General features: G+C 35.8%; 1 protein-coding gene across 1 annotated transcript in view; it reads left to right on the forward strand.

Annotated features, from left to right (window-relative positions):
* PCDH15 (protocadherin related 15) overlaps nucleotides 1–26145 on the forward strand; it is a 1264171-nt gene that overhangs the window by 1094694 nt on the left and 143332 nt on the right. The window contains exon 25 of the mRNA XM_043926323.1: nucleotides 562–674. Within this exon, the coding sequence (XP_043782258.1) occupies nucleotides 562–674 (113 nt within the window). The remainder of the gene's footprint in view (nucleotides 1–561; nucleotides 675–26145) is intronic.

Raw genomic sequence — 26145 nt, forward strand, 5'->3', positions numbered from 1 at the left:
TTAAAATGTGTTCAAACTTATAAAGGTTTCATGTTTTTACTGTAGGCACCAGTGGAATTGTGAAAGAGAGAATAGGTTTTGAGAGATGTAGTATCTTATACCCGTTTTACTGCTAGCTTTAAAAAAAATATATTTATTTTATTTGAAGGCTAATTACTTTACAATATTGTAGTGTTTTTTTGCCATACATTGACATGAAACAGCCATGGGTGTACATGTGTTCCCCCATCCTGAACCCCCTTCCCAACTCCTTCCCTATCCCATCCCTCAGGGTTGTCCCAGTGCACTGTCTTTGAGTGCCCTGTTTCATTATATCATAAAACTGTTAACTGAATTTCTTTGAGCTTTCTCACCTGGAAAATGGGAATAATAACATCTACCTGGTGGGATTGTTGTGCATATCCTAGCATGTGTCTTCTACTTGGTAGGCAATGAGAAAATTAATATTGCTCCCCCTTTTGGAACCAGGCAGTTCAATAATTTAAAACATTAATGGAAAAATTATGCTTTTGTCTTCTTCTTTTAAATCATCTTTAACTAGAATTTTTATTACTTTTTAAGTTGGTCATTGTTGCTTTTGATGATGGTGAGCCTGTGATGTCCAGCAGTGCCACTGTGAAGATTCTTGTCTTACATCCAGGAGAAATCCCACGGTTTACACAAGAGGAATACAGGTATTGATTACTATCAGGTTTTGTAATATACAAAGGTTTTTATTCTGTTTTGTTTTCTTTTAGCCTCTCAAAATTGATGTGATGTGAATTTATCAGTGAAGCAGACCTAATTTTAGTTTAAGCTTTCCTAAATTAACATAATATTTATTTTAAAAGTTAATATACTTAAATGATAATCTAGTATAAGTATCAGTTTTAGAAATGCTTTGATGAATAATGGATCCTTTAAAATAGTTAAAGTTAGCTTTGAAAAATGCAGTATTACGTTTTGTGGTTTAAATTGCAACTGATTAATTATCTCAGTGGTAAAAATTAGATATTTAGTTTCTTGTTGCTGCCAGTTACATTATATCATTTAATTCTGAGTTATATCTGAAATGATATTTCCTATATAATCAGTAAGTGAGAGAATGTGTGTGTGTTTACATTTATATGTATAGTATATATTTCAGCTATAGAGTCAGTATATATACTCTTAGTCAGGTGAGGCTGTCATAACAAATTTCAAGGATTCATGTCTTAAACAACAGACATTATTTTCACACACCTCTGGAGGCTAGAAGTTCAAAATCAGGGATTCAGCATGATCGGGTTCTGGTGAAAGGTATCTACTTGGCTTACAGACTGTTGCCTTGTTGCTATAATCTAACATAGAGGAAAGTGAAAGAAAGCAGGTCTCTGGTGTCTTTTCTTACAAAGGCACTAACCCCAAGATAAGTGCCCCTGCTTCATGATCTCATCTAAACCTAGATACCTTCCAAGGCCCAATCTCCAAATAACATCCCACTGAAGGTTAGGATGTCAAATATGAATTTTAGGGGAACACAGTTCAGTTCATTGTGTGTTAGAAAGAAAATTTATTGAAAAAATAAAGAAACTAAAATCACTATATGTTCATGATTGCTTCATGATTGGATGTAAGTGAAAGGATATTCTGTAATGCTCACCTGCAAATATAGCATAATTTCTTTCATGATTTTTCAAAATTCAATTAAGTTAAAATATTAATGTGCTTTATTAGTGTGTTAGGACCTGTTGGAGATAGTTTTCTCAAAAACATTTGAAAGAGACTTACTATATACTGTATTTCTCTATTTACTCGTTCTGGACATAGACTTAAAAGATAGCTAGTTGTTACACTCCAGAAGCTCACAATATGGGTTGGAAACAAAGGAGTATGTGGAAAGCATAATACATTGTAAAAACACAATAATAGAAGGTCAAAATACTAAGGAAGCATGTTAGAGACACACTTAATGGTGTCTGAATATGATGACCATAATTTTGAGCTGCTTCTTGAAGAAAGAGTAGAGTTTCAGTTCAGTTCAGATGCTCCATTGTGTCCCACTCTGCGACCCCATGGACTGCAGCATGCCAGTATTCCCTGTCCATCACCAACTCCCGGAGTTTACTCAAACTCATGTCCATTGAATCGGTGATGCCATCCAAACGTCTGTCTCATCCTCTGTCCTCCCCTTCTACTCCCACCTTCAATATTTCCCAGCATCAGGGTCTTTTCCTATAAGTCGGTTCTTCGCATCAGGTGGCCAAAGTATTGGAGTTTCAGCTTCAGCATCAGTACTTCCAATGAATATTCAGGACTGCTTTCATTTAGGATGGACTGGTTGGATCTCCTTGCTGTCCAAGTGACTCTCAAGAGTCTTCTCCAACACCACAGTTCAAAAGCATCAATTCTTCAGTGCTCAGCTTTCTTTCTCTTTTTTCAGTTTTTTTTTTATTAATTAATTTTTTATTGAAGGATAATTGCTTTACAGAATTTTGCTGTTTTCTGTCAAACCTCAACATGAATCAAGCAAAGGTATACATATATCCCCTTCCCTTTGAATCTCCCTCCCGTCTCCCTCCCCATCCCACCCCTCTAGGTTGATACAGAGCCCCTGTTTGAGTTTTTCCTGAGCCATATGGCACTTTCTCTTTGGCTATCTATTTTACATATAGTAATGTAAGTTTCCATGTTACTCTTTCCATACATCTCACCCCCTCCACCCCTCTTATAGTACAACTCTCACATCCATACATGACTACTGGAAAAACCATAGCATTGGCTAGACAGACCTTTGTTGGCACAGTAATGTCTCTGCTTTTAAATATGCTGTCTAGGTTGGTCATAATTTTTCTTCCAAGGAGCAAACATCTTTTAATTTCATGGCTGCAGTCACCATCTGAAGTGATTTTGGAGCCCAAGAAAGCAAAGTTTGTCCTGTTTCCATTGTTTCCCATCCACTGCCATGGGACCAGATGCCACGATCTTAGTTATCCGAATGTTGAGTTTTAAGCCCACTTTTTCACTATCCTCTTTCACTTTCATCAAGAGGCTCTTTATTTCTTCTTTGCTTCCTGCCATAAGTGTGGTGTCATCTGCATATATGAAGTTATTGATATTTCTCCTGGCAATCTTGATTCCAGCTTGTGCTTCATCCAGCCCGGCATTTCACATGATGTGCTCAGCATATAAGTTAAATAAGCAGGGTGACAATATACAACCTGACGTACTCCTTTCCTGATTTGGAACCAGTCTGTTGTTCCATGTTCAGTTCTAACTGTTGTTTCTTTACTGCATACAGATTTCTCAGGAGGCAAGTCAGGTGATCTGCTATTCCCATCTCTTTAAGAATTTTCCACAGTTTGTTGTGATCCACACAGTCAAAGGCTTTGGTGTAGTCAATATAGCAGAAGTAGATGTTTTTCTGGAACTGTCTCCCTTTTTTGATGATCCAACAGATGTTGGCAATTTGATCTCTGGCTCCTCTGCCTTTTCTAAATCCAGCTTGAACATCTGAAATTTCGCAGTTCACGTACTGTTGAAGCCTGGCTTGGAGAATTTTTTTTTTTTTTTATATACTCAATACCTTTTATTTATTTATTTTTTTAATTATTATTTTTTTTCCAGTGGGTTTTGTCATACATTGATATGAATCAGCCATGGATTTACATGTATTCCCAATCCCGATCCCCCCTCCCACCTCCCTCTCCACCCGATTCCTCTGGGTCTTCCCACTGCACCAGGCCGGAGCACTTGTCTCATGCATCCCACCTGGGCTGGTGATCTGTTTCACCATAGATAGTATACATGCTGTTCTTTTGAAATATCCCACCCTCACATTCTCCCACAAAGTTCAAAAGTCTGTTCTGTATTTCTGTGTCTCTTTTTCTGTTTTGCATATAGGGTTATCGTTATCACCTTTCTAAATTCCATATATATGTGTTAGTATGCTGTAATGTTCTTTATCTTTCTGGCTTACTTCACTCTGTATAATGGGCTCCAGCTTCATCCATCTCATTAGGACTGGTTCAAATGAATTCTTTTTAATGGCTGAGTAATATTCCATGGTGTGTATGTACCACAGCTTCCTTATCCATTCATCTGCTGATGGGCATCTAGGTTGCTTCCATGTCCTGGCTATTATAAACAGTGCTGCGATGAACATTGGGGTGCACGTGTCTCTTTCAGATCTGGTTTCCTCAGTGTGTATGCCCAGAAGTGGGATTGCTGGGTCATATGGCAGTTCTATTTCCAGTTTTTTAAGAAATCTCCACACTGTTTTCCATAGCGGCTGTACTAGTTTGCATTCCCACCAACAGTGTAAGAGGGTTCCCTTTTCTCCACACCCTCTCCAGCATTTATTGCTTGTAGACTTTTGGATAGCAGCCATCCTGACTGGCGTGTAATGGTACCTCATTGTGGTTTTGATTTGCATTTCTCTAATAATGAGTGATGTTGAGCATCTTTTCATGTGTTTGTTAGCCATCTGTATGTCTTCTTTGGAGAAATGTCTGTTTAGTTCTTTGGCCCATTTTATGACTGGGTCATTTATTTTTCTGGAATTGAGCTGCAGGAGTTGCTTGTATATTTTTGAGATTAATCCTTTGTCTGTTTCTTCATTTGCTATTATTTTCTCCCAATCTGAGGGCTGTCTTTTCACCTTACTTATAGTTTCCTTTGTAGTGCAAAAGCTTTTAAGTTTCATTAGGTCCCATTTGTTTAGTTTTGCTTTTATTTCCAATATTCTGGGAGGTGGGTCATAGAGGATCTTGCTGTGATTTATGTCGGAGAGTATTTTGCCTATGTTCTCCTCTAGGAGTTTTATAGTTTCTGGTCTTACATTTAGATCTTTAATCCATTTTGAGTTTATTTTTGTGTATGGTGTTAGAAAGTGTTCTAGTTTCATTCTTTTACAAGTGGTTGACCAGTTTTCCCAGCACCACTTGTTAAAGAGGTTGTCTTTTTTCCATTGTATATCCTTGCCTCCTTTGTCAAAGATAAGGTGTCCATAGGTTCGTGGATTTATCTCTGGGCTTTCTATTCTGTTCCATTGATCTATATTTCTGTCTTTGTGCCAGTACCATACTGTCTTGATGACTGTGGCTTTGTAGTAGAGTCTGAAGTCAGGCAGGTTGATTCCTCCAGTTCCATTCTTCTTTCTCAAGATTATTTTGGAGAATTTTGAGCATTACTTTACTAGCGTGTGAGATGAGTGCAATTGTGTGGTAGTTTGAGCATTCTTTGGCATTGCCTTTCTTTAAGATTGGAATGAAAACTGATCTTTTCCAGTCCTGTGGCCACTGCTGAATTTTCCAAATTTGCTGGCATATTGAGTGCAGAACTTTCACAGCATCATTTTTTAAGATTTGAAACAGCTCAGCCTGAATCCCATCACCTCCACTAGTTTTGTTTGTAGTGATGCTTCTTAAGGCCCAGTTGACTTCGCATTCCAGGGTGTCTGGCTCTAGGTGAGTTATCATACCATTATGATTATCTGGGTCATGAAGATCTTTTTTGTATAATACTTCTGTGTATTCTTGCCACCTGTTCTTAATATCTTCTGCTTCTGTTAGGTCCATACCAATTCTGTACTTTATTTTGCCCATCTATGCATGAAAAAGTCCCTTGGTATCTCTAATTTTCTTGAAGGGCTCTCTGGTCTTTCCCATTCTATTGTTTTCCTCTATTTCTTTGCACTGATCACTGAGAATGTCTTTCTTATCTCTCCTTGCTATTCTTTGGAACTCTGCATTCAAGTGGTTTATCTTTCCTTTTCACCTTCACCTTTGGCTTCTCTTCTACTCATAGCTATTTGTAAGGCCTCCTCAGACAACCATTTTGCCTTTTTGCATGTCTTTTTCTTGGGGATGGTCTTGATCCCTGTCTCCTAAACAATGTCATGAACCTCTGTCCATAGTTCTTCAAGCATTCTGCCTATCAGATCTAATCCCCTGAATCTATTTATCACTTCCATGGCCCTACCCATCAGAACAAGACCCAGTTTCTCCCTCAGTCAGTCTCTCCCATCAGGAAGCTTGTAGAAGCTTATCCTTCTCCATCAGAGGAGTAGAATTTAGCCATCCCCCCAAATGTGGAAGAATGTTCTGTGACAAAGAATCACAATATACAGAAGTATAAATAAGGGATATAGGGGAAGGTATTTAATAGATTATTTTAGTTCTGTTAGGGGCGTGTAATCTCCTTGGCTCTGTCTTGTCACAACAAAGATCTGAAGCAATGATGTTAAAGTCCTCGGAGAATCACAGCTCTTGGACAGTCCATGTTATAGTTCTTGGACAGATCAGTTTTATTTAGAAAATAAGGGAAAATGCATCCTCGAGGCATGAGGGCATGCTGACCCAAAATATGCAAAGAAAAGAGAGAGAGAAGCAGAGAGAAAATGAGGGCACACACATGGGAAAGAGAGAGACCCCTGGCCCTTTGGCTCCTCTTTTTATATGTCTTTTTTTTTCCCTCCTCCTGGGCCTACCTTATGTAAATTGGGCTATCCAGAAGTACTGTTTGTTCTACCTGAGGCCCTCACTCCGGTCCTCGGGCATTACTTTGTTCTATTTTCATGGGCTTTTCCCTTCCTTGTCTTTTAGCCACTGCCATTCTGGACTCCTGTTTCCTATTCTAACAATGTAACAGTTCCATCTGTCTAGAGAAAATTAAAGTTAAACAGTTGTATTAATTGAGGCCCAGAAAAATAAAGATTCATATAATAGAACATTTTATCATATTCTAGAATTTGGGTTTTACTGTTCTCATGATGTTTTTAAGAACTACCTAAAATTTTTAAGCTGGAACAAGGAATAAGTTATTGGGGGAGGAACTAGGTGATGTATCTGGGAACATTTGCCAGATTAAACCAAGTAGTTTTTACTTTCCATGAAAACTGTCTTGATGATTTTCAAGCACTAAATTAAATTATGCAATATAATTATGAGAAAATGTTTTAATGACACATATGTAAACCATTGAAACGTAAATGAATTTAAAACAATAAGTCTTGTTCATCCTGTGTTAAAGATCATTTTATTCCTTATGCTTATTACCTATTTTCTTTCCTTTTGTGTTGACATGGTAATCTATGGACTCTAATACTTTGCTGTGTTTTCTGCTTTTTAAGAACATCCCTGAATGTGTTCATTTTGGTCCTCTTAAGAACCAAGGTGGATGCAAACTCACTTGTGTCTCTCACCAACTTACCTGGATCAGTTCAGCTCAGTTGTTCAGTCGTGTCTGACTCTGCAACCTCATGAACTGCAACAGGCCTCCCTGTCCATCACCAATTTCCAGAGTTCACCCAAACCCATGTCCATTGAGTAGGTGATGTCATCCAACCATCTCATCCTCTGTTGTCCCCTTCTCCTCCTGCCCTCAATCTTTCCCAGCATCAGGGTCTTTCCAAATGAGTCAGCTCTTCACATCAAGTGGCCAAAATATTGGAGTTTCAGCTTCAACATCAGTCCTACCAATGAACACCCAGGACTGATCTCCTTTAGGATGGACTGGTTGGATCTCCTTGCAGTCCAAGGGACTCTCAAGAGTCTTCTCCAATACCACAGTTCAAAAGCATCAATTCTTTGGTGCTCAGTTTTCTTTATAGCCCAACTCTCACATCCATACATGACCACTGGAAAAAACATAGCCTTGACTAGATGGACCTTTGTTGACAAAGTAGTGTCTCTGCTTTTCAATATGTTGTCTAGGTTGGTCATAACTTTCCTTCCAAGGAGTAAGCGTCTTAATTTCATGGCTGCAGTCACCATCTGCAGTGATTTTGGAGCCCAGAAAAATAAAGTCAGCCACTGTTTCCACTGTTTCTCCATCTATTTGCCATGAAGTGATGGGACCGAATGCCATGATCTTAGATTTCTGAATGTTGAGCTTTAAGCCAACTTTTTACTCTCCTCTTCAATTTCATCAAGAGGCTCTTTAGTTCTTCTTCACTTTCTGCCATGAGGGTGGTGTCATCTGCATATCTGTGGTTATTGATATTTCTCCCAGCAATCTTGATTCCAGCTTTGCTTTCTCCAGCCCAGCGCGTTTCTCATGATGTACTCAGCATATACGTTAAATAAGCAGGGTGACAATATACAGCCTTGACGTACTCCTTTTCCTATTTGGAACCAGTCTGTTGTTCCATGTTCAGTCTAACTGTTGGTTCCTGACCTGCATACAGGTTTCTCAAGAGGCAGGTCAGGTGATTTCATATTCCCGTCACTTACAGAATTTTCCACAGTTTATTGTGAGCCACACAATCAAAGGCTTTGGCATAGTCAATAGAGCAGAAATAGATGTATTTCCGGAACTCTCTTGCTTTTTCAATTGTCCAGCAGATGTTGGCAATTTGACCTCTGGTTCCTCTGCCTTTTCTAAAACCAGCTTGAACCTCTGGAAGTTCATGGTTCACATATTGTTGAAGCCTGGCTTGGAGAATTTTGAGCATTACTTTACTAGCATCTGAGATGAGTGCAATTGTTCAGTAGTTTGAGCATTCTTTGGGATTGGAATGAAAACTGACCTTTTCCAGTCCTGTGGCCACTGCTGTTTTCCAAAATTGGTGGCATATTGAGTGCAGCTACTTTCATAGCATCATCTTTCAGAATTTGAAATAGCTCAACTGGAATTCCGTCAGCTCCACTAGCTTTGTTCATAGTGATGCTTCCTACAGCCCATTGGCTTCACATTCCAGGATGTCTGGCTCTGGGTGAGTGATCACACAATCATGATTATCTGGGTCGTGATCATCTTTTTTGTACAGTTCTTCTGTGTATTCTTGCCACCTCCTCTTAATATCTTCTCCTTCTGTTAGGTCCTTACCATTTCTGTCCTTTATTGAGCCCATATTTCCATGAAATGTTCCCTTGGTATCTCTAATTTTCTTGAAGAGGTCTCTAGTCTTTCCCATTCTATTGTTTTCCTCTGTTTCTTTGCACTGATCCCTGAGGAAGGCTTTCTCTGCATTCAAATGGGTATATCTTTCCTTTTATCCTTTGCTTTTCACTTCCTCTCTTTTCACAGCTATTTGTAAGGCCTCCTCAGACAGCCATTTTGCTTTTTTGCATTTCTTTTTCTTGGGGCTGGTCTTGATTCCTGTTTCCTGTATGATGTCACAAACCTCTGTCAATAGTTCATCAGGCACTCTGTCTGTCAGATCTAGTCCCTTAAATCTATTTCTCACTTCCATTGTATAGTCATAAGGGATTTGATTTAGGTCATACCTGAATGGTCTAGTGGTTTTCTCCACTTTCTTTAATTTCAGTCTGAATTTGGCAATAAGGAGTTCATGATCTGAGCCACAGTCAGCTCCTGGTCTTGCTTTTGCTGACTGTATAGAGCTTCTCCATCTTTAGCTGCAAAGAATAGAATCAATCCGATTTGGGTGTTGACCATCTGGTGATGTCCATGTGTAAAGTCTTCTCTTGTGTTGTTGGAAGAGGGTGTTTACTAGGACCAGTGTGTTCTCTTGGCAAAACTCTATTAGCCTTTGCCCTGCTCCATTCTGTACTCCAAGACCAAATTTTCCTGTTACAGCAGGTACTTCTTGACTTCCTACTTTTGCATTCCAGTCCCTATAATGAAAAAGACATCTTTTTTGGGTGTTAGTTCTAGAAGGTCTTGTAGGTCTTCATAGAGCCGTTCAACTTCAGCTTCTTCAGCATTACTGGCTGGGGCATAGAGTTGGATTACTGTGATACTGAATTGTTTGCCTTGAAAATAAACAGAGATCATTCTGTCGTTTTTGAGATTGCACCCAAGTACTGTGTTTCAGACTCTTTTGTTGACTATGATGGCCACTCCATTTCTTCTAAGGGATTCTTGCCCACGGTAGTAGATATAATGGTCATCTGAGTTAAATTCACCCACTCCGTTCCATCTTAGTTCACTGATTCCTAGAATGTCAACATTCACTCTTGCCATCTCCTGTTTGACCACTTCCAATTTGCCTTGACTCATAGACCTAGCATTCTAGATTCCTATGCAACATTGCTCTTCACAGCATCAAACCTTGCTTCTATCACTAGTCCCATCCACAACTGGGTGTTGTTTTGCTTTGACTCCATCCCTTCATTCTTTCTGGAGTTATTTCTGCACTTACCTAGATCAGATGCTTACAAAAATTGTACCTATTATTTTAGATCAGTTCAGATATCCCTCAGCTTCAGCTCAACAAAATTCCCACTCTTGTTCTCTAAAGCTTCTCACCTCAAGTCTAGTCTTTCTTTGAAAGTTCCCAAAGAGGGGGAGGGGGAATCAAGTGTCATGTGTAACACCTTCCCTTTAAATAAACTCAGTAATTGATGTCCTTTTTTTCTTTTTTTCCCTGTGCTTTCACTTGGAACCACTTCCTTAGTAATAGATATTTCCCTCCAGACCTCTCCATTATAGTGCTCATTAACTCTTTTAGCTAAAATATTGTGCATTAAGGCCAAGATCATGGATTGCATCAGGGCATTGCTCCAACAATTTCTTTTTTTAAGTGTCTTTGTTTAATGTCACTTAAAAATACGCATGTTTTGTTCAATGAATAATTTACCATTTCTTATCTTCTCTGCATAGAACTACTAACTGCAAATAGATTTCATTAATAAAGCTGTTCACCGAGAAGAAAAGCTAGCCAATTATTTGGTGCTAAAATTAAAAGCAGTCACATTAGTATATGTGGAAGAATTCTTTGACCTTCCAGAAGAACATTTCTAACAATTGCAAATAGTGCCCTTGACTATCAATTTCATTTGTTATTCTGGCACATAAAGGCATTTGGGTAATCTTGTTGCATCCTACAGTTTACAAAGAAAATTCTATATAAGAATCAGTACAATTGCCATAATGGACTTAAGAGTACTTAGATACTAAACAGGATTGTTTTGTTTTCTGTCAGAAAGCCAGATAACTTAGATAATACAAAAGTCATGTCAAATACAGATAGAAAATGCTGCATTATGAATAAATGTAAATTTTGTGTTGTTATTCAGTCTCTCAGTCATGTCTGACCTCTGCGATCCCATGGACTGCAGCATGCCAGGCTTTCCTGTCCATCACTGTATCCTGTAGTTTGCTCAAACTCATGTCCATTGAGTTGATGATGCCATCCAAACATCTTATCCTCTGTGGCCCCCTTCTCCTTTGAAATTAAATATTTACATATGCTTAAATTTGATGTAAAATGTGGAATGAACTATTTTTAAAAAGAAACCTAAGTGTGATGATTATTTTCTTTATCAATTATCTCTCCATTCTTTTAAAGATTTTTGGAATAGTGCACAGCAGAAGTGCCTGGATACTTCCTAAATCCTTTCCTCTCCCTCCTGGGTATACAGCTAGAGCACTTTTCCTAGCCTCACTTGCTATTGGATCCCTGTGACTGAGTTCTGGCCAATAAAATGTGGAACAATATCATCTACACCATTTCTTGGCCTGACTTAACCTTTTTCCCTTGGGTGAGTGAAATGGAAACAATACCCAGGGAACTTTGGGATCCATGTGTTGACAGTTGTAGAAATACAAGATAAAAGGGACCTAGGTCTCTGAATCTCAGCTTAGAGAAGAGTTGCCTGCTTAGGAAGCCCTCAATAAACTGTTATGTGAGCAAGAAATTTAGATTTGTTATCATATTAGCTAGTTTTGATTAATCCCATAATATATTAATCATTTTAGAAGCTTTTTAAAAATTATATATTACAATATTTTCCAGTTTGTCATCTTAAAGCTACTATTTGTGAGAGAGTATTTTATTCTTTTACGGTATATTATTTTTATATGGTCAACCAGCATCTTTGTCAAAATGCCTACAATATTTCAAATTGCTGTGAAGACCGACACAGTTTCCCTTCATGAAAGAAAAAGAGAGAGAGAGGGAAGGAGAGAGGAAGAGAGAGAGAGAAAGAAAGAAAAAGAGAAAGAAGGGAGAAGGAAAGGGAAGGAGAAATAAATAAAGGCAGACATGTGTAAACCTCATATGTCCCCTTCCCTCTTTTTTTTATTTATTTATTTTTTTCAGGTTCAATTACTGCCTTGGTTGAATGCACAAGATTTCCAGAGATGCTAAGAAATGTAATTTATCCTTAATTATCCTTTTTGTTAGAGCTAAAGAATGGCAGAATATGCTACTTGACATAGGTTAATTTGGAGGTGAAAGCACTTAAAAAAAATAGTAGATGCAAGAAAGGCATTCTAATCTTACCTTTTCCCCCTGAAAACAGGCAATTAAAAACTCCCAGTGTGAAAGATGCCTTCCCTGTACTAGGGGAAAAAATAATAATAATAATAATAATGGGAAGTGAAATCTAATATAATTATATAAAAACAGACTTTGATAAAATAATGTGTATCTTCTTTTTAGTCTCATCACATTGTTTAATTACTTTTCCACAGTTGCCTATCTTTGTTCATCTTATATTTTTCCTGTATATGTTTTTATATTTTAATTTTTATTGGAATATATTTGATTTACAAATCACCCTTCTTTATTCTCCCTCTCCTTCCTTCCCTTGAAATAAATTTCTTATAGTTAATGGCATTTCTTTATCTTTGGTTTCAAAGCAACCCACCCTTCTCAAAATCATGCAACTTCATTTTTTTTCCCCCAATGAATAAGCCTAAGTATTAGCCACTACTTTACACAAATAATCATAAATTTTCAGTTATTACCATTCAGACAATTAAGTTTCTCTAAAACATATTCAGTCTTATATAATTTAAACCATTTTTCACCATTTGATTTTCATTGGAAGACAGAAAAGTAGGTTAATCCTACTCATAAAAATTCTATTCTCAAAGTCATACCATGAAATGAATGAAATTTCAAGACCATAAAGACCATTTATTCAGGCTAATAATTTAATTTTTTATTCCTCCAATATCCTTGCCACAAAGTTGACTGGGTTCGTCTAAAAAACTTACAGTTGTGAGAAATTTGCCTCTTCAGTCTTTGTATAGCTATGAATGTTGGGAAGTTATTCTTCATGCTGAGGTTATTATCAGTATATTTATTCCTTTAAATTATTTTAATGCATTTTTTCTGAACTTCCATCAATTTTATAATTTAGTCATTTCAAGTAGTATAACTATATAGGGAAGGAAAAATATCTTTTCATGTGTCCCAGATTTATTAACTGAGATTCTTGTCATAAAAGACAAATTAACAAGAGAAAAGTGAACAAGTTTATAAACACATGTATCTCATGCATGAGATATACACAGGAAGATGGATAATTCGAAGAGGTGGATTTAGAATTCTGGATTAAATACAATCTTAATAGGAAATGGGGAGGGAGATGCAGGCCTCTTGGGAGATAGTAAATAATTTTAGGAAATATGAATGGAACCCTTAGAACAGGTGGAATGTATAATAGTTCAGGCAGAGTTTGCCTGGATGTGCTATCCAATCCTAGTCTCCTCTCCTGTGAAAAGATTCAATCTTTCCTGGTCAGTGAAACTCCTTGAAAAGAATTCATGGTGATTGAATTCCTTTTAGAAGATCTGTCTTTAGATAGATAAGGGAACTCAGAAAAAGCTTTTCACTGCATTTGCTATTTTCTAAGTATCTACTGCCCAAAATAATCAATATACCAAAGCAGTCTATTTTGGGGTGGCATATTTTGCTACGATTCAAATAAAACTGAGCTAAACTTCTTCCTTAAGGAGAGGTGTGACAAATAATCAGTTCAGTTCAGTTCAGTTCAGTCGGTCAGTCATGTCAGACTCTTTGCGACCCCATGAATCGCAGCACACCAGGCCTCCCCTGTCCATCACCAACTCCCGGAGTTTACTCAAACTCATGCCCATCAAGTCGATGATGCCATCCAGCCATCTCATCCTCTGTCGTCCCCTTCTCCTCCTGCCCCCAATCCCTCCCAGCATCAGGGTCTTTTCCAATGAGTCAACTCTTCGCATGAGGTGGTCAAAGTATTGGAGTTTCAGCTTCAGCATCAGTCCTTCCAATGAACACCCAGGACTGATCTCCTTCAGGATGGACTGGTTGGATCTCCTTGCAGTCCAAGGGGCTCTCAAGAGTCTTCTCCAACAGCATAGTTCAAAAGCATCAATTCTTCAGCACTCAGCTTTCTTCACAGTCCAACTCTCACATCTATACATGACCACTGGAAAAACCATATCCTTGACTAGATGGACCTTTGTTGGGAAAGTAATGTCTCTGCTTTTTAATATGCTATCTATGTTGGTCATAACTTTCCTTCCAAGGAGTAAGCGTCTTTTAATTTCATGGCTGCAGTCACCATCTGCAGTGATTTTGGAGCCCCCAAAAATAAAGTCTGACAGTGTTTCTACTGTCTCCTCATCTATTTCCCATGAGGTGATGGGACAAGATGCCATGATCTTCGTTTTCTGAATGTTAAGCTTTAAGCCAACTTTTTCACTTTCCTCTTTCACTTTCATCAAGAGGCTTTTCAGTTCCTCTTCACTCTCTGCCAAAAGGGTGGTGTCATCTGCATATCTGAAGTTACTGATATTTCTCCGGGCAATCTTGATTCCAGCTTGTGCTTCCTCCAGCCAAGGGTTTCTCATGATGTACTCTGCATATAAGTTAAATAAGCAGGGTGGGTGACAATATACAGCCTTGACATACTCTTTTTCCCATTTGGAACCAGTCTGTTGTTCCATGTCCAGTTCTAACTGTTGCTTCCCGACCTGCATACAGGTTTCTCAAGAGGCAGGTCAGATGGTCTGGTATTCCCATCTCTTTCAGAATTTTGACAAATAATACTCTCCTCTTAATTATGAGCAGGTATCTTGATTAGGGTTGTACTTATTGGGAAAGAGAACTCTGCTACATGGTAACGCCTGCTATTAATATGGAACAACAACAACAAAAAGATGATAGTAACCATATAGTTGCTGAACTGAAAGAAATATAAATTCCAGTTTCTCATACTAGTTAAATAAATTCATATGGCAAGCTCTTCTACATTGCTATTTTTAATAATGGTTAACTATCACAGTCAGGGCTTTCTTTTTTCTTTTTTGTCCCCATGTATATTAATATATATTAAGCATTCAATTTATTCGTCTTCATTTTAATATGTCAACATATGAATACTTTAATATGTATATTAAATTCTTTTAAATTTTAAATCTTTTTAAATTAAATGCTTTAAATTTTTTCATCTTTGTTTCTAGAACTTTTTCTGTAAATGTTCATGAATATTTTGAATTTAATTTATATATTTCAAAATACTAGTGCTCCCTTTAAATTCTGATCCCCTTAAGCTCATGTGTTAGTTCAGGTTTGTCTTCTAACAATTAGACATCAAGATGAGATTTAGCAAGCATTTTATTAGAGGAAAAGCCTGTGGGAGAGAAATGAGAAGGAAGCAGAGTAAGGCTAGAAGAACACATAAAGCACATACATTCTGACCTCAAGTGAAGAACAGGGAGAAAATCTCATAAATAAACATCCTAGCCTACTGTGTCATTTGAGTGACTAACGTATCATTTTAGTAAGTTTCTGCATGATATCTGGGGAGTGAAACCATAGTAGAGATATCCTATGTTTCCCAGGAAGGGAATTGCCTCAACATCTCTGATTTTATCATTATCTGTAAGCAGGTCTTAGGAAAATGATCTTTTTACAAACAGAAAAAATATGACAAACATAGGCTGCATATTTAAAAAAGCAAAGATATCCCTTTGCCGACAAATGTGCACATAGTCAAAGCTATGGTTTTTCCCATTGACATTAACAGATGTGAAAGTATTAGCCAGGAAAAAAAGTCTGAGCACTGAAGAATTGATGCTTTCAATTGTGGTGCTGGAGAAGACTCTTGAGAGTCCCTTGGGCAGGAAGAAGATCAAACCAGTCAATCCTAAAGGAAATCAACCCTGAATATTAATTGGAAGGAGTATAGCTGAAGCTCCAATACTTTGGCCATCTGATGCAAAGAGCTAACTCATTAAACAAGACCCTGATGCTGGAAAGGCTGAGGGCAAGAGGAGAAGGGGAGAACAGAGGATGAGACGGTTGGATGGCATCTTCGACTCAGTGGTCATGAATTTGAGCTACTCTGGTGATAGTGAAGGACAGGGCAGCCTGACGTGCTGTAGTCCATGGGTCACAAAGAGTCAGACATGACTTAGTGACTGAACAACAACAAATAGAGCGGAGCACAGCAACTCGAAGCTTGGTTAAGTGTGCTTCCTATAGTCGGAGATCTGAGGCACACTCTCATTGCTACCACACCTCTCCATGACTGATAAGAGGTTTTCAGCCAATTATTACTTGGATCTTCTGGAAAATACTTTTACTGTCCTAGTCAGAAAACACATTTTATACACCTTTCATTTAATCCAAACAGAAATATCAAAATCCCAATAGTAGTTCAGACACATAGCATTACTTGAGAATAGATTGACTCCTGTAGGTCAAGTGAGTTAGCATTTAGCAGAATGACATTTGGCCTTCTCAAGATGATGAACTAAGACTTAAACACACTGGGATTCACTTGTCATGAGTTTTAGAGGTAAATATCATGGAAAGGTCAACATGTCTGGAATAGATCATAGAGTCTAAATGTGAATATTGATTTTGAATGGGAAATGCAGTATTCTATACAACTTATCAAAGATTTTACCAGAGACAATTGTTTACAAATTTCCTGAAAAAATATGTTACCCATATAGACATATTTTGATATTTATTTAAAATGGAAGTGCATCAACATTGGCTATTAAACTTTGCATGATTTAATGTCATATTTATATTAATTTTTAGGGATTTATGTATTTAAAATGTAATTTCCACAAAATAGAAACTCAAAATTTATATTGTATATATAGGAAACAGAAGGAGTAAATATTCCTAAGGTCTTTTTATTAACCTCTTGAACAAGCTGTTACTTTGCTAACTCTTAAAAAAATATCATAAGTCATTTTCAATTTTTAGTATTATTCAAATGTAATATATCAAATCCAAATTAAGAATAACATACATATAAATATCCTATCTTTTTTTAGAAAAAATTAAAATACCCTTTAAGGAAGAAAATAATCTTATCAGTTTTCCTATTAAAGTAAAAATTGATAGTTTGCAGATTAATGTGAATTAATCTTATAACAAATGAAATACAAAACATTTTGTACTATTTTTATCCAAGATAAGTTTCTCAAATGGTTTTATACTGAATAAAGACAGAGTAGATTTTATAAAGAGCTCTAAAAAATAAAGTCTACTTCCTGATATAAAAAAAATAGAGAAAGGGCATAATTTAAAATCCAGAAATCCATATTTATATACTATGAAAAATGAAAACAATGCTATCATAATGGTCAAGGAAATGGTGAGTGAGCAATTCTAGTTATTTTATTATTCAAGATAATTAAAATTGCCATATATTGAGGAACATTGCATTATTCTTATATAAACCATACAAATTTGTACTTGGGAATTTTGAAAAAAAATTTTTTAATCAATAAATACAGTAAAAAGAATTGAAAACTATTGGTCTTGACTTCAAAGAATAGAAAAAAAGCACATGAAAACTATAAATATAAAATAAACTGACATTCAGAGAGCATCATTTGATTACTAACATTGTTTTCTATTTTAATTTAGATTTATCGTTCAATATAAGAGCTGACTTTACTTAAAGATAACCTTTCCTGTCTTTTTACGGCACTACTAATATCTTGCCTCAAAGATAATAGATTTTGCCTCTTGAAACTATTGAAAGAGTAACTCGGACAATCCTTCATTTCAGGTTTCACAGGCTTTCTCTGTATCCACATGGAATTCAATTTCTCCTTCAGATTTTCAAGGTTATGTATAGTTTGACATTTACTCATAGAGCAGAGTGAAGCAAGCCTTCCAACAAAAAAGGACTCGAGTTCTAACAGTTCATTTTAAATACACTGTTTAGAATTTAAAGCAAGCTCCTCTATAAAAAGAGTTACTATAAATTCTCTTCTTTCATTGCATTTCTGCCTATGAGAAATTTTGGTTCAAGTACAACATATAATGTGGTACCTTACTTTTATTTTGTTGATAGTAAATGTAAACTTTTTTAGAAGCAAAATAACATAATTAATAGGGTCCTAAGTTTTAAATCCTGGCTGCAACACTTATCCTCTATTCATTGAATTTGGACAAGTTACCTAAGTTCCCTGAGGATCCAATAATTACTTTATATATGAGATAAAGAACTTTATACAGTACTAGGTTCAGAAAACATGCTTAAGAAAGTAGTTGTGATATCATTATTTAATAGACATGCCAGGTATTGGCCATCCAAAGTTTTTTTGTTTTTGTTTTTAATAGTTTTGTTTTCAAGAGTTTATGCATAGAAAGAAAAGAAACAATCTTAATTTCCTGATTTCTGGCTACTCCCAGATGATGGGACAAAAAGCTTTCTGTGTCTGGAATATAATGCATTTACCATATATTCAAAGCAAGAGAAGTGGGAATAAATAATTGCCTGAAAGTAAATAAAGATATGAGGAAGAAAAAGCAGATGCTAAGTAAATCAAAATGTCACAATTAAATTTCTTTACCCTCATTTGTTATTAGATCATTAGCAGTTTTTGATAAAAAAGAATTCTAAGGAATTATCAGTGCAGATGCAATGCAGGGAGTGGGTTTCTACTCAATTTGAATGTTTAAATAATAATATTTAATATTATATATATATATATATATGATAGTTCGAGATATATGGTTCTTGTTACCAAATTTGGTTTGTTATTCTTGTTATCATCTTCTAATCATCTTTATAAATGAAATAACTCCTTCAACAATTGTCATATGGAGATATATTCCCACAGTTTAGAGTCAAGTTTAAGATGTCCAGGTCCCTTACAGAATTGTTTGTGAAGCCTATTTCTATCTCACTGATGGTATATTTTACTTGTCTTTTTACAGAAGTTCTCAGAATGTTCTTTGAGCTGTGAATTTCAGTTCAGAGTAGGATGAGAAGGATGAAGCAGGAAAATCAAAGCTATTTTACCTTAAATTTTGTTAGTTCACCCAGTATAGTTGTCCACTAATTTAATGATTTTTTAAAATGTCAGCACAATGCTATGCACAGAATATAAACCAGAACAATTAATAGGGAACTCATGCTCTCTCTAAAGTGTATAATTCATAGGAAAACACAAACACTGAAAATGTTTAAAATGATGAAAAAGTACTGCCATATTCAAGTTGCATTACTTCCTTTTCTCATCCTATCAATGGATATTGATTGAACACATAACTGCAGTAGAAATGGTAACACTGAACAAAGTATGCATGATTTATACCCTCAGAGATCTTATGAGTAGTAGACAGAAATTAATGAAAAGATCATAAGAAATGGATTATAAATACAAATTTATAAGTAACATTGAAGAAAGGAACATAGTTTTATGAGCACTTAAAACAAATTATACAACACAGCAATGGGGGATATCAGAGCAAATTTTTTTTGGAAAAAACAGGAGTTGAGATATAAATAAGTAATAATTAGACTTGTAGGTGAAGGAATATAGTGGGCTCAGGAGTTAAAAAGAAATAGATTCTATAAAACTTCTAAATTGAAAAGGAAGAAAACACATTCCAAGATTTAAAAAAGGTCTGTATGGCTGAGAAAGAAAGAGTGAAAATAAGCTACTGTAAGATGAGGCAGAAATTTGGCATATTAAAGATTTGAATTTTGTCCTATGAGTATTGGGAAGACATTGAAAACCTGGTAAGCATGTAATTTCTATGGTGCATGCTGGACTTTGAATCCCAAAGAAAACAAAACATAGAAAATGGAAGCAATATTATAATATTAAAGTCAGTGAAGACTTTAGAAATTGTCCACATCAAAATAAAGTTAAACAAATCAACATTAAAAAAAAGTCTTCAAGAATGTTATTGTGCATTATTTCTAATTTTATAACATTTACATCTCAAACTAAAAAAAAATTATTCCAGGAGTAAGAGGTGTTTACATGAGTATTTTATTTCTATAGTTTCATTTCTCAATGTATGGTATTATACAAAAAAGAGGGGAAAATAAAATTGCCAATCAGACATAGTAAGCCTGGTGACTCAGTTTCTAGAAAACTGATGTTTAAATCTTTATCTAATGGATTCTAAATAATAAATTACCCTATTTAAGGGGAAATGTTGATGCTGAGTCTGGTTTGTCAGAACAACCTCTCAGGTTTTTTAAACTTCTTTCAAAATTTAATAACTAGGGATGCCATATTATAGATTAAAAAAACTGGGTAGAAGATATCTAACTATAACATTTTTTCCAGCTTTATTGAGATATAATTGACATGCAACATTATATTCATTTAAAACTATGCAAGACAATAATTTGAAAATGTATGTACTACAAAATAATTACTGAGATAAATTTAGTTAGTATTCATCACCTCATATAGCTAATTTTGTTCTCATGATGAGGACTTTTAATATCTAATCTTTTAGCAATCAAGCATACAATATAGCATTTTTAACTATAGTTGGCATGCTGTACATTCATTCCCAGAACTTGCTTGTCTTATAACTAGAAGCTTGTACCTTTTGACTGCCTTTACCTCCGTTTCCTCATCCCCTATATCCCTCCTCCTATTTCTGGCAGCCGCCAACTTGTTCTCTGTTTCTGTGAATTTCCTTTTTTTAATTTAGATTTCACATATTAGTGAGATCATACAGTATTTGCCTTCACTGACCTATTTCACTTAGCATAGGCCTTCATGGTCTGTCCATGTTGTCACAATGGCAGGATTCTCTTCTTTTTTTATGATTGAATAATATTATACATATTTACATATATACAAATGCATCATGATAAAAACTAAATGTAGAATTAATGTATTAATTGCAACTTCTTTGACAAAATTTTTAAATGGAAGTGAAATATACCGACTTTCTAAAATAATGATGAATTTATGTATCTTATGGTAGTGAATACTGACTTTATATCTTCCTACCTAGATGGTATGATTGCAAATGTTTACTATCTTTCTAGGGTATGATTGACACAATGAAAAATGACTTATTATCTCCTTCTTTCTTAGAAATTCTAGCAGAATTTGAATGTCTACATTTATTGTTACTTTTGAGGCAGTACATTCATTCAACTGTTAAATGTAGAAAATGCCGTAAAAGTGAGTCACTCAGTCATGTCTATTTGTGACCCCATAGGTTATACAGTCCATGGAATTCTCCAGGCCAGAATACTGGAGCAGGTAGCCTTTCCCTTCTCCAGGGGATCTTTTCAATCCAGGGATCGAACCCAGGTCTCCCACATTGCAGGTGGATTCTTTACTTGTTGATCCACCAGGAAAGCCCAAGAGTACTGGAGTGGGTAGCCTATCCCTTCTCTAGAGGATCATCCTGACCCAGAATCAAGTTGAGGTCTTCTGCATTGCAGGTGGTTAAACGTAGAATTTGAATTGAAGTGTTAAATATTCTACAAAAGTACCTTTTCCTCTTTTTTGATGTTATGTGTATGACTACACTAATATATTTCAAGATTCTATGGTGATTTCTCATCTTTATATGACAATTTCATATATACCTAAAGGCATAGACTCTAATGGAATCAACAGAAAATAAAAGTATTAGAGAATGCGTCAAAAGTTTACTGTCACGCCCTTCTAAAAGTTTCAAAAGTATACTGTCACACCCTTATGAAAGTCCAAATGTACAATTTCCTCTGTAAAGGAGAAAGGAGACATTCTTATGTAGGTAAATAAGCCAAAATACAAAACTATTTTCTCAGAGGTCATTACTAAGTATGTAAATACATTATGACCTATTTTTGGTAAGTAAATCAATTAGCCAGAAATGAATATTCTTGGTCTAGTCATTTCATCAAACCACACAGACCCCTGATTCTATGTATAGTAACTTTGTAGGAATGCGGGTAATATAAAATATAAGTGGTGCATGCTTTGTTTACCACTAATTTCTAACTAGGGATCTGATATTAATGTGTCTACTACATTTAGCTATAACCGTTTAAACAATTGTTTGGTTTGTTTGTGAAGCCATAAGCTCCATGACCACACAATTCACTTCCTCTAACCTGCCTTTGTGTTTTTATTGCCTAGTGAGTGTCAGGCACATAGTACATGTTCAATAAATACTTATTGAATGAATGAAGAAATGTCTCTGCATACAATCATTACATGTTAATTGATTTTGTTGTCATTGTTTTTAAGTTTCAGAGGCAGCCTATACCAATCCCACCCTACACTAGTTGTTTTTGAATGACACCAAAATGTCTATGAATTTAAAGCTGTAAAAATAGTAAAAAGAAAAATATTATCCACATTTTAGATGTAAAATTGGTGTGTGACTGAGAACTTAAAAGGCAAAATGAGAATGCATAAAACATCGTCTACAATATTAGCCAAGATAGATATTAATAATTACACATATTCCAATTTTATTTTTATTGTTTCTACTGTCTATGAAATAAAGCTATATGTCATTGCAATATTGAAAGTAAACTTTCAGAAGCATAGCTTATAAAATAATGTACTAATTTATGTCTATAATTTATGGAGTACCTATTATACGCAAAATGTAAGGAAAACTTTTTGTACATATTATATCCTTTAGTAAACTCAATAATCTTCTGATCCAATTAATGTCCCCATTTCATAGATAAAAACTAAGATTAGAGAAACTAAGAATTTTCCCAGGGTCATAACTAGTAAAGGGAGTCAGAATTTAAATTCAGAGCTATTAGAATCAAAGGAGAGTTTTCTCAACTTAATTCTAGTCCATGAAAGGACATTCATTGCTGTAGGATGAAGACTAAAGCCTGGTGAGTAGAGTGTGGGAAGAAAAAGAAAGAGGGAGGTGGCAGGAAGAAAGTCCCTTCTCCCCCAAAGGCATGACATTCAAACCACTCCCATCTGGATCCCCTGGGGGCCTTTTATAAAAGAAAGTGTTTACTACTCAGGACCTCAGTTTTCTTGTCTTCCAAATGGGGACACTTTGTGGATCTGAATAGAAGCAAAACTCCTAACAATAGAAAGCATACTTCAGAAAAGATTTAAAAAACAACTTCTAACCATTGGTCTTTTATCCATTTTCTTATCTACAGTCCAGCCTAAGAACTCTGGGAAAGCTGACATCTCTTTCCTGATTCACGTCTTTTTTAAACTGTTTTTCTCAGTTAAATATGTAAAATTAGATTACCCTGATACAATTACTCCAAGGTTACAAATAATAGGAGTTCTGGTGGGTAATTTTTTTTCTTCCCATTTTCATTAAATTCCCTTATAAAAGATATAAAAACAGTTCCTTAATTGGTACTGATTTGCAAATATATTGAGTTCAAACATGTCAAAATAAATTAATTTGTCTCTCAGTAGAAAGAAAGCAATAGAACTAGATTGAATCCCAGTGAAATTTTATAGCATCTATTTACAAACACTTTTATATCCTAAACTGCACAGCATTTAAAATAATTAGGAGCTTTATGTAACACGTATAACATTTACTTTTATTGTCACTTCTTGAAACTGACAATAAAAGTAAATTTTAAATTGTAGAATAATTGTTTTATCTATATTTTTACTGTAAAATTTGGAGCTAAAATTTGGAAACTATACATTCTGTTATTTTAGTATTGTCATTATTCAGATGACTCAGATGTTTTAATATATTTAATTGAGAGATTTATTATAATCTATATTTTCCAAATTAAGCCAGTTTCTGATGCAGTTATCTTAAAGGATGCATGTGTGCTCAGTTGTGTCTGACTGTAAGGCCCCATGGACAACAGCCTGCCTGGTTCAGTCACTCATCTAGAGCCAGACATTCTGGAGTGTGAAGTCTAGTGGGCCTTAGGAAGCATTACTATAAACAAATCTAGTGGAGGTGATGGAATTCCAGCTGAGTTATTTCAAATCTTAAAAGATGATGTTGCTAAAGTGCTGCACTCAACCTATGAGCAAGTTTGGAATACATAGCATTGGTCTCAGGACTGGAAAAGGTCAGTTTTCATTCTAATCCCAAAGAAGGGCAATATCAAAGACTGTTCAAACTACCATACAATTGCACTCATTTCATATGCTAGTAGGGTAATGCTCAAAATCTTTCAAGCAAGGCTTCAGGAAACTGTGAACCAAGAATTTCCAGATATATAAGCTGGTTTTCAAAGAGTCAGAGGAAACAGAGATCAAATAGCCAACATTTGTTGAATTCTGGAAAAAACAAGAGAGTTCAAAAAAAGCATCTACTCTGCTTCATTGACTACACTAAAGCCCCTGAATGTATAGATCAAAACTAAGTGTGGAAAATTCTTAAAGAGATGAGAATACCAGAACACCTTACCTGTCTCCTTAGAAATCTGTATATGGATCAAAAAGCAACAGTTAGAACTGAATATGGAACAATGGACCAGTTTAAAATTGGGAAAGGAGTCCGTCAAGGATGTGTATTGTCACCCTGTTTATTTAACTTATTTGCAGAGTACATCATGTAAAATGCTAGGCCGGATGACTAGCTGAAGATTGTTCGGAGAAATATCAAGAACCTCAGACGTACAGATGATACCACACTAATGACAGAAATTGAAGAGGAACTGAAGAGCCTATTTATGATGATGAAAGAGGAGAGTGAAAAAACTGGCTTAAATCTCAACATTAAAAAAAAAAATTATAAGATCATGTCATCCCGTCTCATCACTTCACTGCAAGTAGAAGTGGAAAAAGTGGAAACAGTGGCATATTTTGTTTTCTTGGGCTCCAAAATCACTGTGAATTGTGGCTGCAGTCATGAAATTAAAAGACGCTTGCTCCTTGGAAGGAAATTAGACAGTGCATTAAAAAACAGAGAAATTACTTTTCTGACAAAGGTCCACATAGTCAAAGCTATGATTTTTCCAGTAGTCATATACAGATGTGAGAGTTGGACCATAAAGAAGGCTGAGTGCTTAAGAATTGATGCTTTTAAATTGTGGCGCTAGAGAAAACTCTTGAAAGTCCCTGGAACTGCAAGAAGATCAAACCATCAAATCTAAAGGAAATCAACCCTGAATATTCATTAGGAACACTGTGTTTCAAATGAAGCTGAAGTTCCAATACTTAAGTTCCAATACATTGGCTACCTGATGCGAAGAACCAACTCATTGGAAAAGATCTTGATGCCCGGAAAGATTGAAGGCAAAAAGAGAAGAGGGTGGCAGAGGATAAGATGGTTAGATAGAATCACCGATTCAATGGACTGAATTTGAACAAACTTCAGGAAATATTAGAGGACAGGGAAGCCTGATGTGCTGCAGTCAATGGGGTTGCAAACGTAGGACATGACTTAGCGACTGAACAACATCAACAATGGGGATAGACAAATGAGGAACAGATTTTCAGTCATTGAAACTATTCTGTATGATAATATAATGGTGAATATATGACTTTTTACCTCTGTCCAAACCCACAGAACTGTACAACATAAAGAATGAAACCCTTCCCTGGTGGTCCAGGCCAGTGGTTAAGCCTCTGTGCTTTCACTATGGCTGGCAGGGATTCAGTCCCTGGCCTGGCAACTAAGATACCACATGTTGTATAGAGTGGCCAAAAGAAAAAAAAAGAAAAGAGAAAAAAAAACCTGATGTAAACTATGGCCAAAGTGTTGCACTTGAGGGAAAAATAGTACCCAGTGTTCTCATCAGGAAAATGTTAGGACATGTGGATATGAAGCCTGATTCAGCTCAAGCTTTGTGAAAACAAACAAACGAACAAACTTACTGAAGGCCCTTCCTTAAGGCATTTTAAAAATGTAAAACCATTAATCTCTCCAGGGTCAACTTGTGTGCCTATCTAAGGTATAACCATTTCCTTTAGCATCCTCTCAACAATCATTTTTCTGAGGAATGGGAACCCAGTTGCTCTTTTGACTCTTAAGCTTCATCAGTAAGCTGTATATTTTCACTTTTGAGCCCTAGCTGTTTCAAGTGTCTTTTAGAGTTAGATGGCTTTGTTTCAATTATGTTGGCAGTAAATCTAGTTTTAAAAAGTAGAATTCTTGAATTTCAGGTTCTCATCTTTCTCCCCTTAATTTATGTCCATTTCATTCAATATTGTTATTTTCTTATCCTTTCTGACATCTGATTTTATGCATCCTGATTTACACCAATTTCTATATTTCATATTAGCTTGGTGGGGTATAGTCCACAAGATCTCAAAAGGTCAGACAGGACTGAGTGACTAAGCACGCACACATACTACATT

The sequence above is a fragment of the Cervus elaphus genome, chromosome 15 (assembly GCF_910594005.1).
Source record: "Cervus elaphus chromosome 15, mCerEla1.1, whole genome shotgun sequence".
Classification (NCBI taxonomy): Eukaryota; Metazoa; Chordata; class Mammalia; order Artiodactyla; family Cervidae; genus Cervus; species Cervus elaphus.